The sequence below is a fragment of the Cotesia glomerata genome, linkage group LG1 (genome assembly GCF_020080835.1).
Source record: "Cotesia glomerata isolate CgM1 linkage group LG1, MPM_Cglom_v2.3, whole genome shotgun sequence".
Lineage (NCBI taxonomy): Eukaryota > Metazoa > Arthropoda > Insecta > Hymenoptera > Braconidae > Cotesia > Cotesia glomerata.
The window spans coordinates 24,589,289-24,606,779 of NC_058158.1; the positions used below are offsets into that span (position 1 = coordinate 24,589,289).

At 28.3% G+C, this 17,491-nt stretch overlaps 2 protein-coding genes across 3 annotated transcripts in view; both read right to left on the reverse strand.

The window, feature by feature from the left end:
• Nucleotides 1–13,339, reverse strand: part of LOC123258960 (proteoglycan Cow) — a 51,474-nt gene extending 38,135 nt beyond the window's left edge. The window contains exon 1 of one of the 2 annotated variants that reach the window (XM_044719224.1): nt 12,498–13,339. In XM_044719224.1, coding sequence (XP_044575159.1) covers nt 12,498–12,605 — 108 coding nt within the window. In that variant the 5' untranslated portion in view covers nt 12,606–13,339. The remainder of the gene's footprint in view (nt 1–12,497) is intronic. The other variant, XM_044719219.1, reaches the window with a different exon arrangement.
• A 142-nt stretch (nt 13,340–13,481) lies between these two features.
• LOC123258972 (inorganic pyrophosphatase) lies at nt 13,482–15,937 on the reverse strand. Its single transcript, XM_044719232.1, has 8 exons — nt 15,724–15,937; nt 14,984–15,219; nt 14,800–14,886; nt 14,646–14,709; nt 14,453–14,515; nt 14,119–14,332; nt 13,923–14,032; nt 13,482–13,819 (listed from the first exon to the last, which is right to left on the reverse strand). Exons 1-8 carry the CDS (start codon nt 15,920–15,922, stop codon nt 13,788–13,790), a joined length of 1,005 nt encoding a protein of 334 aa, XP_044575167.1. The 5' UTR covers nt 15,923–15,937; the 3' UTR covers nt 13,482–13,787.
• Nucleotides 15,938–17,491: the final 1,554 nt, after the last annotated feature.

Consider the following 17,491-nt stretch of genomic DNA (forward strand, 5'->3'; position numbering starts at 1 on the left):
ATGAATCGTTCTTATTACGGGATCGCGAAAATGTAACAGAGTAAAAGCATTGCATTTTCTAAACACATGAGATATAGAAAAGAAATTTGAGATATAGAAAATATGAAAAAAAATAAATAAAAATGAAACTTAAAATTTAATTTATTTCCTTTTCAATTGGCCCAGCGAAGCGGGCGAGAACCGCTAGTGTTTTTATAAAAAGACAAGCAATTCAACTATTTTGCATTTGAAGCATTCGTGTTTCTGTAACGAACTATGATAGTTTGTTTTTTTTGCATGCTGCATTTAAATATAAAAAATTTTAAAACAGGTCCCATATGTTTAATATATTTTATATTGAGAAATGCCAGGTTTTGTTAAACATTAAATTGAGTGATGAGAGAAACTACAATACGATTCTAGACAGAGATGAAATTGACTGCCCAAACCAAAAGCCATACTCAAAGTTCGAAATTATGTTTCATCACATTTCTCGCTGGGGAACATTAAAGTTCTCATATCAACTGCAACGAAATTTTTATCATTTTCATATTAACTTAGTTGCTTATTCAGGGGTTTATGTTTAAAACAAACGTCATTCTGACAGCTTTTGGATCAAATTACAATCTGGGTTACAATGTTCATCTAATCGTATTAAAAAATTATACGAATTCTTCTAGTGTCAAATTATGCAATGCAATGTTAAAAAATTTCGTCATAATTTAAAATTATAAACTAAAATATATGTTTAATGTATTTATAATTAACAAACAATACGACAACTAATATAATAAGAATAAGACATCAAAAAAATTTTACTTTATATACTGTTGTCCATTATAGTTTATTTAATGGATCACAAATCTACTATAAATATGACATTAATAATTTCGCACGAGAACTGGATGAAATTGAAATACTCGAATAACTTAAAGTACGCAAACGACTGGAACCAGATTACAGACATTCATGCGGTATTCGAATAATCGAGTATTCAAGTTGATGAAGCTAGTGGGCACGGAAATGACACGAAATACTAGCACGAATTCGATTTAAAATTTGAACTTTGGTACAATATATAGTACCATTGATTCACTACGAAAATAAACCAAAAGGTGAGATAACTTTAAATAGACATGTATCAAATGGACTATATAATGGTAAGTACTTTACATAATTTCCTGAAAAAAATATATATTTGTGGATATATGTTATATTATACATAGTGAAGTACAACCCAAATAAAAGAGTAAAATTGAAAGGCTATGCATAAATTATATTACCTAACTAGAAACCTAAAGAAGCTTTCGTTGAGACTCTTCTGATTTAACATTGCTATATGCAAAAGTCATTCACCTCGTATGTTTAAAAAGGCTTCGCTCAGGTCACCCCTTTTTCTTCTTGCTTTTCATGAGGTAGTATGAGTTATGGTGAAAAAGAGAACGAAATAAAGTACATGGATTATCCTTGAGGTTTATAGTCTCTGTATATAACCGTTCAGTTTTTCTTTTCATCTTCATTCTCATCTACTATCTTCACGATTGAATATTTTAATATTCTAATAAAATATATCCACAACCTATTTCTTTCATTCAATAAGATTTAACGTGTGAATAAAACATATATTTTTAAATCAAAAATCAAAACGACTAAAAAAAAATTCGTTAGTGACTTCAAGCTACTATAAAGTGTCTTTTTTTTTTAGTTTACCATCAGAAGAAAAGTTCAAACTTAAAACTCGACAAGTGAAAACTTGAAATGTAACAAATATTTTTGAGAAATTTCTACCAAACATCATGAATAAAACAATTTATTTAAAATATTATAACTATAACCTTATTTTTATGAAATAATGCACTTGCACAGTGTTGTATACCAAATAATATGCAAATAGAAAAAATGAAAAAAAAAAAAAATCGTCTCGTTCATATTCACTGAATAACGAGATGAGAGATATGTTCCTATTTGTTTCAATCCTGACAGTAGTTTTTACCTCTTGTTTTTTTCTATTATATAACGTCTACAGTCATACTCATTCTAGGCTTTTTGTTCTATCTCACTTTATGGTTCAGTTAACACACGCCTGGTTACAATAAGAGGAATGATGATCATGCATTTTTCCACTTTTATACATCCAAACACATTTTTTAAGTTATTTATTTTATTTAAATTTATTTTCCCAATTTATTTATGCGCATGGTTTACCTTCTGCACTCACTCGCACAACTTATGTCATTACCATTTATTATAGCAATTTATACGAAAAACTATAATACATAATAATTAAAAAAATCAAAATACATTTACAAATTTTTTTAAAATCGTTAGTGCGACCATAAAAAAATTTTGTACTATTAATTGATGCAATTTAACTCCCTCTACTTTCTATTGTTTTTTCCTCGTTGCTCTATACACGTTTTTTGTTTGTGTACAGTTGTTTTATTTTTAACTCTTTTATTTTTTTATTTCCTTTTATTTTTAAGCTTTTTTTCCTTTTTTTATCTCGGAAATTTATATTGTAATTAATTAAAGTCAAACTAAATATTTATACTATTAAAACAAAAGTGTTAAATAGTAATATCAAAATAGAAAAATCAATAAAAAGTTCTATGCAATATCAATTGAATGATCAACTTTTCATCTGACTATTTAATTAAAATAAAATATTTAACGATGACAGGCTAGAAGGTTGCTACTGTTGAATAATTTATTATGCATACATTCATTTTTTTCTGTTTGAAACTCATCATTAATTGTAGAAATGTTATATTTAAAGCCAAAGGCTATCTGTATCAGATTTGATATGTAAATACAGTCTGAACTGAAAAAAAAAAAATTGTTCAAAACAATAAAAAAATTAGTATGCAAATTTAGATTAATATTCATCAACAAATTTTCTCTTTAGTTAAAGTTGATAAATTTTACTGTTTAAAAATGTAAAACTGATTTTAAAAATTCCATCATATTTAAAAAAAAAAATTTAATCGTCCCATGAGTAAACAGCATATTGCGATATCATTAAAAATTTTTTTTAATTTTACGAATCTTCAATATGCTATCTTATTTATAATGCACCTTTTATAATTTTCTGAATGTGAAAATCCCTTGTTAAAACTTAAATAACAGCATAGTTAAATGCAATATTTAAAGAGACGTGTGTGAAAATTTTAGTCAAAAGTTTTTATAGGTTTTACAGACACATATATCTCGGGGACGAATAAAAATCAATAGAACTACCAGTAACGAAAGAACATTTTTATGGAACTACTTTTTTTGGCATGAACGCTACTGGATAAAAACCCAATTGTTAACTGTTTCCTTCAATGTCTTCCACGTTCTCTACTTCTCATTAAATTTGCTATCATCTATTCAATAGATTTATCTAGGAAGAGTTTATTTCACAAAACAACTGTATATAGTGTAGTTGAAACACAAATATATTCTTTTCTTTTCTGATTCCAATCAACGATTCTTTTGAGAGGTTTTGTTAGATTCAGTGTGTACGTATATTTATTTTTTTCAAGTAGACATAAAAGTGCAAGAATATTTCATTCAAATAGAATATCAGTATACTTTGAAGCCTACATTAAATAGAGAATAAGTACACGGGAAAAAATTTCTGGGAAAATTTACGATACAACTATTGTAAAGCTGGACTATACTTTTATTACTATTGATTGTCAAATATTTTAGAAGAAAAAATACTATTTATTCATGAAAAAATACGATATTACTATTGTAAAAAGTAAGAGATGAAAATTTCCAGTGCTGCCTCTGTATCTTTCCAATAGAACTATAGCAAATTTTACAATAGTTGAATTGGAATGTTTCTCAATTAGTGTGAGTGATGGCCGTGCACAGTGCTAAACTCCGAGTTTATGTAAATGGTCTTAGTTTACCTCGGATAGCGTAGAGGGAGAGTCTCTGGCTGCCAACACATAGTTCTGGGTTCGATTCCCAGATAGCACGAAAATGTTGGTTTCTTTTTTCGATTACTGTATAGGTACCAATTAGTCCAACCTTCTATCTCTCCCTCCCTAATATTTCTTTTAAAAAAACCAACTTTGAATTTTTACAATAGTTGAATTGTAAAGTTCACAAACACATATTGTATAATTTGCTCTATAGTATTCGACTTTTTAAGATTCTTGCTAGTCTTATTTGTTGGATAAAATTTACAATAATAAATCGTAAAAATTACTAAATGAGAAGTATAGTCCAACGTTACTATTTTATTTAGTAAAAATTACAATAGTAAAATAGTAAAAACTCCTTCAATTTTCTTTCTGTGTAATAGACATAAAAAACCTACGGATATTATTGTCAGGTTTTGTTATTTGTAACGCAATTTTTGAATGAGAAAATAAAGCTCATTTAAATCATGGACTTTCTGAGTGTCAATACAAAGGTTTGTTGAAGTTAAAAGATACCTTTTAATCATTTTTAATAAATTGAGGTTATAATTGAGGATGGTTTTACTTGTATCACTGTAGAGTGTTTCACAAGGGAGGGTGGGGAATTATTGTCTCTCCACTTTTTTCTCCGCAATATAGTCTCTCAACCCCGTCATTATAACTCTCAACCACTTTTGCGTCTCCACCCCCCTGCATGTCGGGATTTTTTCTTTCATGCCCGACACACATGTGCTGCGACTGTGGCCGACTTACGCGTTATAATCAGTATACCTGCATTTGCATTACGGTCTTAAATAGTATGGAGGTACTTCTATAATGACATTTTACCTCCATAACTATATGGGAAAACCACAGAAAACCCGACCGGTAGAGAGGCTGGCAATGAAACGCACATATTCTTAGTTATTATTATTATTATAAGTTTTACTTGTATACCGTTTTCTGGTTTTTACAAGGCTAATTGTCTCAGCTTCTCCGCATATAGTCTTTTTCAACTCTTTATTATCAACATATATGCTTCGCTCTATATTATCAACACAATCTTTCAACTCTTTTATTATCAACATGTTCTCCGCTCTTTTTATAATCAACATATTCTCCACTTTTTATTATCAACATGTTCTCCGCTTTTTATAATCAACATATCATTTCGCACATAATTCTATTCTTAATGCGGCTGTGGACCGACTTGTGCTTTCTGTACTGTATTTACCCTATTCCTCACCCCTTTCTATCGGTTGTTGGAATAGTGGCGATGGGGAAACCACAGAGAAAACCCATGCCAGTACAGTCGGCTACCGGAGCGATCTCCGACGGTTGGTGTTGGAACTATTCGAACAACCGTCGGGGCTTGAACCCTCGCCTCACGACATGATGCACGAATGAACTAACGGGATAATGACTTAGTCCGCTCGGCTATCATGCCGCTCCGCACATATTCTTAGTTTATAATCATTGAAAAATATTGGTGCGCGCCGGAATCGAACCCTGGTCCCACTCTTTCGAAATGCAGGTACCGAGCCGATTAGGCTATTGCCAACCTCCTTCATTTTTAATAATTTAGTTTTAGTTTTATAGAAAAAAAAGTGTAAAATTTTAACAATTATTTCACTTTGAGATATTACATCAGCCAAATACTGAAAAACGGGTTTTTCTTAAAAAAAAATACAATTTTTGTTCAAAAGAAAATGGAAATTAATTTTCAAGTTGAATTTAAAATAATTTTTCAATAATACCAAAAGCAAAAGAAAATTTGATAAAATTAGACTGTAAAAATGAAGAAAAAAAAATACTGAATATATTTCTATAGGAAGGATAGTAAAAAAACACATTATACTCCAATTTACATCCAGGAAAAATATAGATAGATTTATATCATAAAAATTAGGTTAATGCGTTGAAAATTACGGCTTTTATCATATACATAATGTATACAGGTACACAAAGTAACATCATAATAAACAAACATTTAAATTTAATTCTGCGTATACAAGTCAATAAATCATAAAATACGTAAAGCAGTAGTTTTTTTTACCACATCTTTTTAATGTAAATTTATTGTTTAATAAACTGCAAACATAATTAAAAAACATGTATTTCGACCAAAAAACTTAAAATAGTTTAGCGCTGCATTTTTAGCATAGTACTGCTGATTATACAAATAATTTCATATTAGCACTAACCGAATCTACCGAGAAAGTTATTCCATCAGATAGAAATACGGAAAATATTGATTCTTGAGGGTCCTTGCCTTACTTTTAAACTTGTTAACTTTTCTTTTTTAGCAGTTGTTATACAGGACACAGCCATTTGAGGATGGTGTAATAGTCTACGAATGAGTTTCCATAGTGTTATATCTAAGATATACGGATAAAGGTTAAGAAGTTACTAGTGACTACTGCCATATAACTTTAAAGAAAAGAAGAAAGAGAAATAATAATGTCCCCGGAGATTTTCTTTAAATTGATTTAATACTTTTAAGTCGGAAGTTTCCAACTTGTACAAAAAAATCTCTAACATTATTAAAAGTTCCGATAAAAAATGGATTAAATTTTAATACTTTGAATTTGCAACAAACACACATTCATTCATTTTGAAGTTAAAATTTATCTTCGATCATTACTATTCAGAACTCCCTAAATTATTCTGAAATGTTCCTTGTCTTAGTGCCAGAACATTCCTTAACTTTGTATTACGTTCCAGAAATGTCAAAATTTTCAAGAACACCAATGAAGTTTCTAGAGACCTAAAGCGTGAAAGAAGAAACGCTTTAAAATGATTACTTTTTTTTTATTATTAATTTTTATTTATCAAATTTTTTTTCTATTTACGGAATATAGTAGCGATATTTTCCAATAAGTTCTAGTTGTCAAGAATCAGCTATCAAAATTAACATTTGTGTGTTTTCACCTATATATACTGAAGCTTTTACAACGAACGCATGATATGATTACATAGATTTTGTTAATTCAGCCCACAACAAATAAGAGGGTGCACAAAATTTGCAATGAAACGAGTTTAACATGCTCACGCAAAAACAACGTTTACCGTACCTACTATTTACAACCAGATTGACGTTACTCCCTCAAACGTCAATGCCGTTCCAACTAAACGCTCGGTGAAATCCCATGAGATTGATAAAACGTGTGCGTGAAATTCAAAAAATTGGCATTGTACATCGATCATTTACGTATATGCAAGTAAAATACTGAAACGACTAAAAAATCGAAACTGAATAAAATTCTCAGTTAGGATTACAATAATAAAACAATAACATTGGTTTACCCGGTAATGAAGAACCAAGCCACAGGGAAAACACCTTGGTTTTTTTACGATTCTATCAAAAGTGCCGGAAACTTTAAAGATTTTATTTTACAATAGTTTATATCAAAAATATATCGTCGGAGTTACGTGATATAAGAAATATCTATTGTTAGTCTGTACCAAGTATCATCTCAAAAAAAAAGTATCAAAAAAATTCTTAGGAAAGTGCAGAATAGTATTATATATATATATATCTAGGACATTCCGAAAACTTTTGTAGGATACTGCTGCTGGACCGTGACACCAACGTGTCGCCTGCAGTAAAAATAGTTTTTGTTCCGAACGCAGAAACTCCATTGTCTTGTTGTGGATTCTTAACACGGAAATACGAATATGGCTGATTGAAACGAAAAATATATTCAATAATAGTGATGCTTCCGAATTTACCAACTGTTTGTTTATTATTATATTTCGATCAATTTAATAAAGGGTGTGACTCAATGAATTATAATATTTCAAGTACTTCAATTAGGATAATTTATTCCCAGTTACAGCACCTAGATAATTAATTTAATTGGTAATGAGTTTGTGTTATTCAAACCCTCTAAATCATTATTTGAATTTTCCACCGAATACTCCAGTAGTTGAAGTCTATTGTATATACCGATTCAAACGAACATACAACAGCACGCTTAGCAGAAATGTATTGAATAATCTTTACAAAGCCGATAGTAAAATTCTAACTATTTTAAGACTTTCTTACATCAAATGCTGGTCTATGATACAAAACTTGGTTTATAATAACTTCTTTAACCATTTTCAAGTAAATAAACTAATTATTCATGTTCAATGTATACTTAAGAATTTATTTTCCTGACGTTGAATAAAGTAAAAAATATATGTACATCGTTTACATGAAAAAGCTATCTATCGAACCGATTGCGATTATGCATGTATTTTTTTTTGACAATAAAAAATTTTTTCAATCAGAAAAAAAGTAAAAATGAAAAGTTACAAGTCATGTCTCTCACACTTATTTAGTTTCATTCAAAATACTCAACGTATAAGTGAATTTTTCGATATCATTTTAATTTGGTTGGCTTTTCTGTGTTCTTGTGTATAAAACTCCACGAATCGCATACCAGCAAATACGCGAGACGCATCTTAGCTGGCGCCCGATAGTCTAGCCAATATTTCACCCATCTCACTGCCAACTTATGTGACATAACAGTTTATCTTTCAAATACTGACGCGTCAATGTCCTTAATCTCATATATATCCTTTAGGGCACAAAAGTTGAGTAAAGATAGTTGAATAGAAAAAATGTTAAAAAAAATAAAGATAATAACAAATATAGATGTTGTGATTTATCACATCTACAATTTCACTGTTTTACTGTCACCATTATTGATTTTTTTGTTTGTTTTCACTGTTTGTTCATCTATAGACGGATTCCGGAAAATACTTTCCAAGCCTATACTATATATATATATATAGATGTATAAGAAAAACTACTGTCATAGTCGTAGTCATAACTTTCTTACTTATTTTCTTTGCTGCTATCACTCCCGGCGGTGATAAATTTTTAGAATTTCAGAATCGTAGACTGTCGGCTATAAAATTGTATCGGTGATAAAAAAAAAGTACATAAACATGTTTATGTTGCACTTGATGGTCTAATCCTTCTAATTTTTTCATGATCTAATTTTCTTCTTCGAATATAGTAGAAATAACACGTTCTGTTAAAGTTTTTACTTTGTTTCTTTAATAGAATTCGATATCATTAACCAACATAATACATTGTATAAATTTTTGAATAAAGATTATAATTTTACTTGTTCTTTACAATTATTTTCACTCTGAAAATATTTAAAATTGTAACAGAAAATAATCCACTCAGTTAAAGCCAGAAAATTATTTAAAAATTTTTAGTATCAATATTACCATTTTATGTTTGCTTAAATTTTCTTGAGATAATTTTTTAAAATACAGTATTTAAATTGAATTTTAATAATTGAAAAAATTATATTATAAATTAACTTGAGGTAAAGGAGAAAAAAAGTTTTACAAAGCACCAAAATGAAATAAAAATTTTTTTAATATTAATAGGAAAAAAATATTCCCAACTTAATTTAATAAGCTCGATGATTTAAGTTATAATCCAGTATTGCAAACTGTACAAAAATATTTATAAATGTGGAGATAGCATATTTAAATAAAAAAGAAATGGCTCAACTTTTTGCATTCTTATTGTCAGAGCTGAAGTGATTTACAGAAAATATTAAGAAAACAAATGATTAAACGAAAAAAAAGTATACATATAAACAAATTTTTTCAATTAGGTGATAGTTATTAGTCAATGTGTACAAAAGCAGAACACAGAAGATACAAGCACAAAGAATTTGGTATGGAAATACGCATATTGATCGTTTCAGATACCGTCAGTAATGAAATTTCACCCCTGTTCAATTTGTGATTATAATTATTCTACTCTTTATGTTATGATTCACCAGATTGCACACAATCTTGTTAGGTCATCGATTATTCAGGTGATTATATGCTCAAAAAATTCTCATTAGTTAAACTAGATTCATTTAGATCTAAACAATCAATAACAAACGCTTTTGAATGGATAATCAAACGAAGTTATTCCAATTAACAGTGTTGCTATTAAAGTGTTTGAATAAGTATATTATAGTGTGTTTCGTTAATTAATTTCATTATAGGTAACTAATATATCGAATTGTCGTGCGGTAATTTACTTTCTTTTGTTCTAACTGATTTTAATTAAACTAAAACTTTTCAGACGGTTCCATTAATATCCCATATGTTCTGAAAGTTTTAACATTTTTTCAAGTTGTTTAATAGTTCCAATCATTCAAATGTTATTCCTACTGTAAAATTATAACTCTAAATACAGTTGGCAAAAATTAAGTGAACGCAGACTCGACAAATGAGACTGATACTAATGTTAATCTAACAAACGAGAAGGTTTTGATATTTGTTTCATGGAGTTAAGAAAAATAAAAATGGGAAAAGTAAGTTTTTAGTATTTAAATACATTTTTAAAGGTAATAAAAATATTCTAAAAAAATCAAACAATTTTTATTACTTTATTTAAATATTATAATCATGCCCCAAAAAAATATATTAAATTGTTGGGCAAGTTCCCTAAATTTTGAAAAAAATTTTAATCCAAAGCTTCAAAGTTTTATGGTAAATATAACAATACAACCATTTCAATACTTGTTTTTAAATAAAACGAATTTTTGAGTTCTCCTGATCCTCGGTTGTATTTCAAAGACTTATAAATCATATTAGAAAAAAATATTATACTATATAAATTCTGTATTTCTTTTCAAAAGTATTATTTAGGTTTTCAGAACATGTAATTTCCGGGCAATTCAAATGGTACAAATTAAGATTATTTGCTCTCGTGACTCGACTTATTTTGACAATACCTTACCCGACTCAGCGAATGTACTACAGTTGATTTTTCAAAAGCTGATTAACTATCGATCTGATCAGACTAAGAATTCAAACGATCTAATTTGTAGACAGCTTTCCTGATTCCAGCAAAAAAAATTGAAGTCGTTTAATTCTCCGATAAGACAACTTTCCATTAAACCGCTTTTGTACTCTATAGTATTTAGTACGGAATAAAATTAATTCCGAGTTCAAGGAGCATCATCTTTAACAATTCAAACTCTTAGGTCAAACACGGAATAATTTAAAATAAACTCACTATGACTAGCTTTTAAAATTTTTTATTCAGCATCATAAAGTTTAAAATTTTTAAATTTGAACTTGAGTTATTGATAGATGTTATTATGTTTTATATACTTGAAATTGGAACATTTGAAAGAATATCAATAAAAAAGCAACTAACCAGTAAATATAGTAGTGGTCAAGTGAGCTAGACAGCATTAAATATAAACTAGGACTAAAATTTTTAGACACTAAAATCAGGTCAGTCTATGAAACCCGACAATGTCAGTGCTCAAAGAGGTGTGCGTGAGTAAATAAGATTAAAAGCACACAAATCTTCATCCAGACGATTTTTTGTAATATTTAATAACAGAAAACTCGATGATTCAATTTATTATAATGTGCACATAACTGATGGGTGCCCTTCAATGTTATTATAACTGTAAATATGCATAATATAATGCATGACATGAATAGGCGTGTTGAAGATTATTTATATTTAATTTCATTTACTCAGCTATTGAAATGTTCTCGATTGAAGATAATAAAACAATAATAATACTTTTTATGGACTTGAAAGTGTTAAAAATAAATTAAATAAAAAATACAAAACAATAGACAGAGAACAAAGAATTTGTTTTAAAATAAAACTCATTCGTAGTTGTTACGACTTTTACTTTTTTATGCCTATATGAACAATGTAGCATTTAATACTGAATATTAAAATGATATAAAAATTTGAAATTGAATTATTAAAAAAAAAAAAAAAAAAAAAAAAAAAAAATTTAATCTGCAGAGTGAAATCGGATTATAAATAAAATATTTCATACTTTGCACGGAATATTTTCCGATTTATTACAAATTTTAATATAGTAATTATTTTAGAATATATAAAAGGATTAAAGTATAATTTAAAAGTTTGATGGGTAGTTTAAAAGCTGTTTAATAAAACATAAACTACGTATTTGACTGCCGAAAACAGGTTTTTTAAATATTCTTTTATGTGCAAGAATGTCCACGCATGTTACTGCGTTTTTTATTTTTTGTTTATTTTATATGGGACCTCACATCCACAAGACTGCAGAATGTAATTGAATAGAAAAAAGTTTTATACAACGGTATAATTAACGCATTATATACCTTTTTTTTTTGTCAAATCCAATTATAATTTATGATCTTGCGTATTTAAACTCAAGAATTATTTTTTAAAATTCAAACGTTATTTATTTATTTATCAAATACTTTTATTGTATATAACTTCCACTCTAGAGATTTAGTAAGATTGTTTTCAACAAACTTATGAGAAGTATTTGTAATAAATTAACAAGGAAACTCGAACATATTCCAATAAAAGAAATAAGTTTTTGAAGTTACTTTTATTACTTCATTCGGAAAATTTATGCGTTCAAAAACCAAGAAAAACATAACTGGAGATGATAATTATCAGTAAATTTACAAATTACCTACGAAATTTCTGAAGTGACGTTAATTATTAAACTTCTCTAATAATACTTACATTTGTAATTTAGATTTCAATTAAAAATAATAAAAAACTGCAATTGATAAATTATTGATATTCAATAATTATAAATTTGACCTTATAAATAATAAAGCTATAAAAATAATAATTACCTCTTCAGCAAATTCAAAGTCGCCGTCGAATTTTCGTTTGCCTTCGGTCCTGACAATTACAATAAAAAATGCCGTCACGAGGAACACACCACGCAGTAACCGCCTCATAATGTTTTTCACTCCAACAAACTTTCAAGTTTTTTTTTTTTAATTCTCTGTAATTTTATTTTTTACAGGGTAAAAAATATATTTTAGAATAATGTGTCACTTATGGTACCAACAATATCATATATCAATTAATGAATTTATCGTAATAAACATGTATAGATTATATTTAGGAAACCAATCGTAGCAGAAAGGATAAAATAATAAATCTGAATTTAAACAGATTATTTATTCGTCTTGTTAGTGATATTGTCTTGACATACTATTTAGAATGCGGTAATATATGACAGTACTGATAAAACCGGAAGAATTAGAGTTGTTATTGATACACACGCGACGATAGTACACGCACGACGTAGACGTACTATAACACGTATATTGTAAAAGCCAGCGACCCCGATTGTGCTATGTTACTCTCCAGGAGTTGAGAAAATAATGACTGTACACTGTACGCTACGAGAAGAGAAGGGTACGGTTACATCGCCGACGCACAAACACATACTTGACGCTATTGGTCGAATTCCAGAGCAGGTAGAAGCGAGACGTCAAGGATAGGAGAATAAGATGAAACGAGATGACTAGACTCGATCGAATGTGCTGTAGATAAAGACCGTCAACGAAAGAGTGTGGATGTTGGTTAGTCTACGTAGGGACGATCCTCATTTCACCCTACGCCATTTCCTCGGTTAGTTTCGCGCGAGCGCGGCGTCGTCCGCGATCCAGTCGATATTCGACACAACTAATGTTTGGATTTTATTCTATCAATTTTACTCTTATTTATATAAGCTAATATATATATTTATTTTTATAGCTAAGATTAATATAAACTTTAATTCCAACTGGCTTGGAATTATTTTAAATAATAGAATATTTTGATACTTTAATTTATTTAAATTTGCAAAAGTTTTTCTTTTATTTTTTTAACAAATGCATGTCACAACCCCTTGATATTTTAACGGAAAAATAGTTCAATAGTGAAATACTTATCTAGTCTAATTTTTCTCCTGTAGTGCAATAAATACAAATAGAAAAAGATAATAATGAATCAGGAGATGAATTTTTTTACATAGCAGAAGATATTTAAGCGCATAATAAATATATGGGAAAATGAGAATTATTATTCAGCAAATAAACTATCTCAGATGTTATCTTGCTCCGTTCTTCATGTTGAAAACACAAATATTCTCACTTGAGATGCACGTAATGCCACTTATCAACTGTAAAATAAACATTAATTTAGTTTTATAATTGATTGAAATCTTAAATTGAATATTTAAATTGATTAAGCGACTAAATTTGTTGAATTTTAATGATTCTTACCAACGGGCTCTAAACTTTGTGATTCGCATGGTTCAGGTGCATTTTTTAAAATTTCCTCAGCAGCACTCGCATCAATTTTAAATGGGCTACCTTCTACAGTTAGGTTTGCACTATAATTTAAATATGAAGTTAAAAAGTGTTTTCACAGGAAAAAACAAAGATAATATTAAAAAAAAAAAAACAAAAAAAAACTTGCCATGATATTCCCGGAGTTTCACTATCACGACTGATTAGATTTTTCCAATGCTCGTGTACCTCTTCAATAATGTGCAATGCGAAATCACGGGGCTTCGCCTCACCATTAAAAGCAAATTGGTTTTCTGGTTTACCGTCAGGAATTTTATAAATCTTAAACCATTCGATTGTTGCTTTTAACAAGCCTGGATAGAATTTATCAACGTCGGCAATATCTGAAAATAAACTTGTTTAGTTATTCAAATGTATGAATTCTTCATTTGTATGATAAAAACATCATGAGCTTATTTTTGTCTTTTTTTCTTATGAATAATTTATTTTTAAAAAATCTTTACCATTCATTTGTTCAGCAAGTGGATCATTAACGTCGATTACTATAATTTTCCAATCAGTTTCACCTGCAAGAAAATGTTTTCTAATATTTTATTTCATAAATAATAAATCTTGTAGAATGTTAGCATCTCAGAAATTAAAAATCTTTTTTTGTAATTTGATTTTTATAACAAGCAAAAATTAATTAAGTCTTACCTTCATCGATAAGAGCTACAGTTCCCAAAACTTTTACTTTCAATACGTCACCTCTTTTAGCCACCTTAGGAGAAACAGAAAAACATAATTTCATTATTTAGCAAACATTTAATTACATACAAAAGCCAAGTTATAAATTAAACTTATTCATTACCCGGTATCCAATTTCAAGTACATCAATTGGATCATTATCTCCTTTGAACCCAGTAGCTTCGTCTAGTACTTCTGGATTCTCCCAAGTCTGTAATAATTATTACAATTGAATTGTTATGATTATTATCTTAAATGTGACTAATTATTTTCAACAATAAATTAAATAGAAATTTTCTCTATTTTACCTGAGGCAAAGCTCCATAATTCCAAATATACCCGTGATGAGGAAAGCAATTAGCGACGAAACGAAGCTTTCCATTTTTAATATCCTGTTTAATAGGATTCAAAGGTTCTTTTAAATTTATTTCCATTTTAGCATTGGTCCATCTTGGCACTTCAACCACCATATGTAATACTTTATTGGCTTCATTTGCATAAAGAGGAATGTCGTGCATAGGTGAGATTGCTGTTTCTTCATTTTCTGTAATAAAAAAATAATAAGTATGTTACTGAATTATTTTTTTTGCTATCTCACATTTTTAATTAATGACAGTTCACTATTTTTTTATATTTTATTCAATCTTAGACAATTAATGACCCTTTTTTCAATCCAACTTTGACATTTTAATATTAGATTTAAATTAAGGAGGAAAATAATTATTCGAATAATAGTAAATTGTAATTGTATAGAAATGAGAAATGAAAAAAATTAAACAGTGCAAAGAAATTGATATGAGGGAAATAGTGATACTATGACAATATATTTCAAGTTTATAAGATATGAGAATATTGTGTCAAATATTGCGTTTATTATCTTATTGAAAGATTCTCTTATTGCGGAAATTACGGGTATAGCAAAACCGGTAGTATTGAATCAATCATTATCTCTTGACCTCATGGCTTATAAAAAAATGTTGTATTATAACGTAATGCTATTGGTTAATGCAATAAAAGGTTATGACCGTGAATAAATGATAATACTTACTGAAGTAAATTTTAAACTCGGTTGAATTGGGAGCACCGCGTTCCACAGTCGTGAAAGACATTGTTAATTTAGGTGTTTTGTGCTTTACTAATTGTGTATTACAGCTGCTTAAAAGTTGTTTAGCGAGTAAACTAAGCGGAAACGATAATTTGTTCAAACCGTAACTACGAAACGTGTGCAAGCACGTCAAGGCTGCCATCGCGACATCTAACGACAATAGACAATACTAGATTGTTTCAATTTGTTTTTTATTTTTATTATTAGTATTTATGTTAACTACTTATCAGTGACAAATAAAACAAATAGCATTACAATTTTCTAAGTTTTTATAAATCCATATTTGATAAATTATCAACCTAATTACAATAATTATTTATCTTTAAATTAATATTATTAATTATAACCATTAAGCGCATGCTCTTAAGAATTAAAATTCTAGAACTAAGAAATAATTAATTAATCTTAATCACCAATTTTTTTCAGCTTTTTGTAATGATTTTTATTTTTTAATCTGATTATTAATAATTTTTTTTATTCAAATATAGTTTAAATGTATTGATTTTATCTCAAAGTTAACGCAATTATCTTTAATTCAAGCTATAATTCGTAGACCTAGACAGATTTAACAGCGTATTGTGTTTGACCACAATTTTAGCACGTAAATTTCATCATAACTGAATAAATCAAAGTGACAATAAAATATATTCAATTCTAAATATATTAAAAAAAAAAGTCGGAATTACATAAAAAAAATTATTTTTTTTAATTATTTAAGAAAATCCTTCAAGAGCCCCAGTAGTTGAACATTAAACTGTGACAGGCTGCAGTACTTGAACACCTCTGTACCAGAACTTGAACAATCATTTAGTATGGCTTTAGACACTTTGTGTTAAATAAAAATAAAATATTTTAGGCCCAAAAATAAGTATTTATTATATATGACATTAAAGTTAGCAGTCACTTGACTATTTTTTAATTTTTTTTTAACAAATAAATAAATTTGTTCCAAAAAATTATTTTTAAAAAATTGCATTTTTAATTTTTTTAAATTTCTAAATGTCAATTTTTTTTACCATAATTTACTTGTTAAAAAAATTCTTAAAATTATCAAATATCTGCTAAATTATATTATAAAATTAACATTAAACATACATTTAAGTCCTTTACTTTAAGAAACATTCAAATGTATTTTTACCTTTTGTTTACAATGTGAGGTTAGAACGTGTAATTTTTTTTTTTATTTCTCAAACACTAATATTCGCCCTAAAAATAATAAATTTTGTTTATAGTTTTTTTTATTTACTTTATTTGTATAATTTTTTTGTTACTATATGATTAAATGTATTTTTTAAAACACTAAAATATTTATTTAATATTGAGTTAGACAGTTCAAGTAATACTAGTCACGTAAAAATGAGAGACGGTATACTTGAACACACGGCGCTATGTCGTTCAACTTTTGGGTCCTACATTTGAAATTGGAAGTTATACTTGAACAGCCAAAATTAAAAATCCGTTTAATAAACAATATCCCTGGAAGAAAGTGGTTTGAAGGTTTCCTTAAACGTCATCCACGCGTTGGACAAAAAAGAGCTGAACATCTTTGCAAGGATGAAACAGCAATACATCTTGCGCCAAAGGGTGGTCTTGTTTTGGCAGAAAGAGAAAAGGCTGTCTACGATGTAGCTGGTAATGAGAAAGAAAATGTAACGACAATGTTTAATGTTAATGCTGCTGGAGAGTTTGCACCCCCATTAAGGGGGTATTC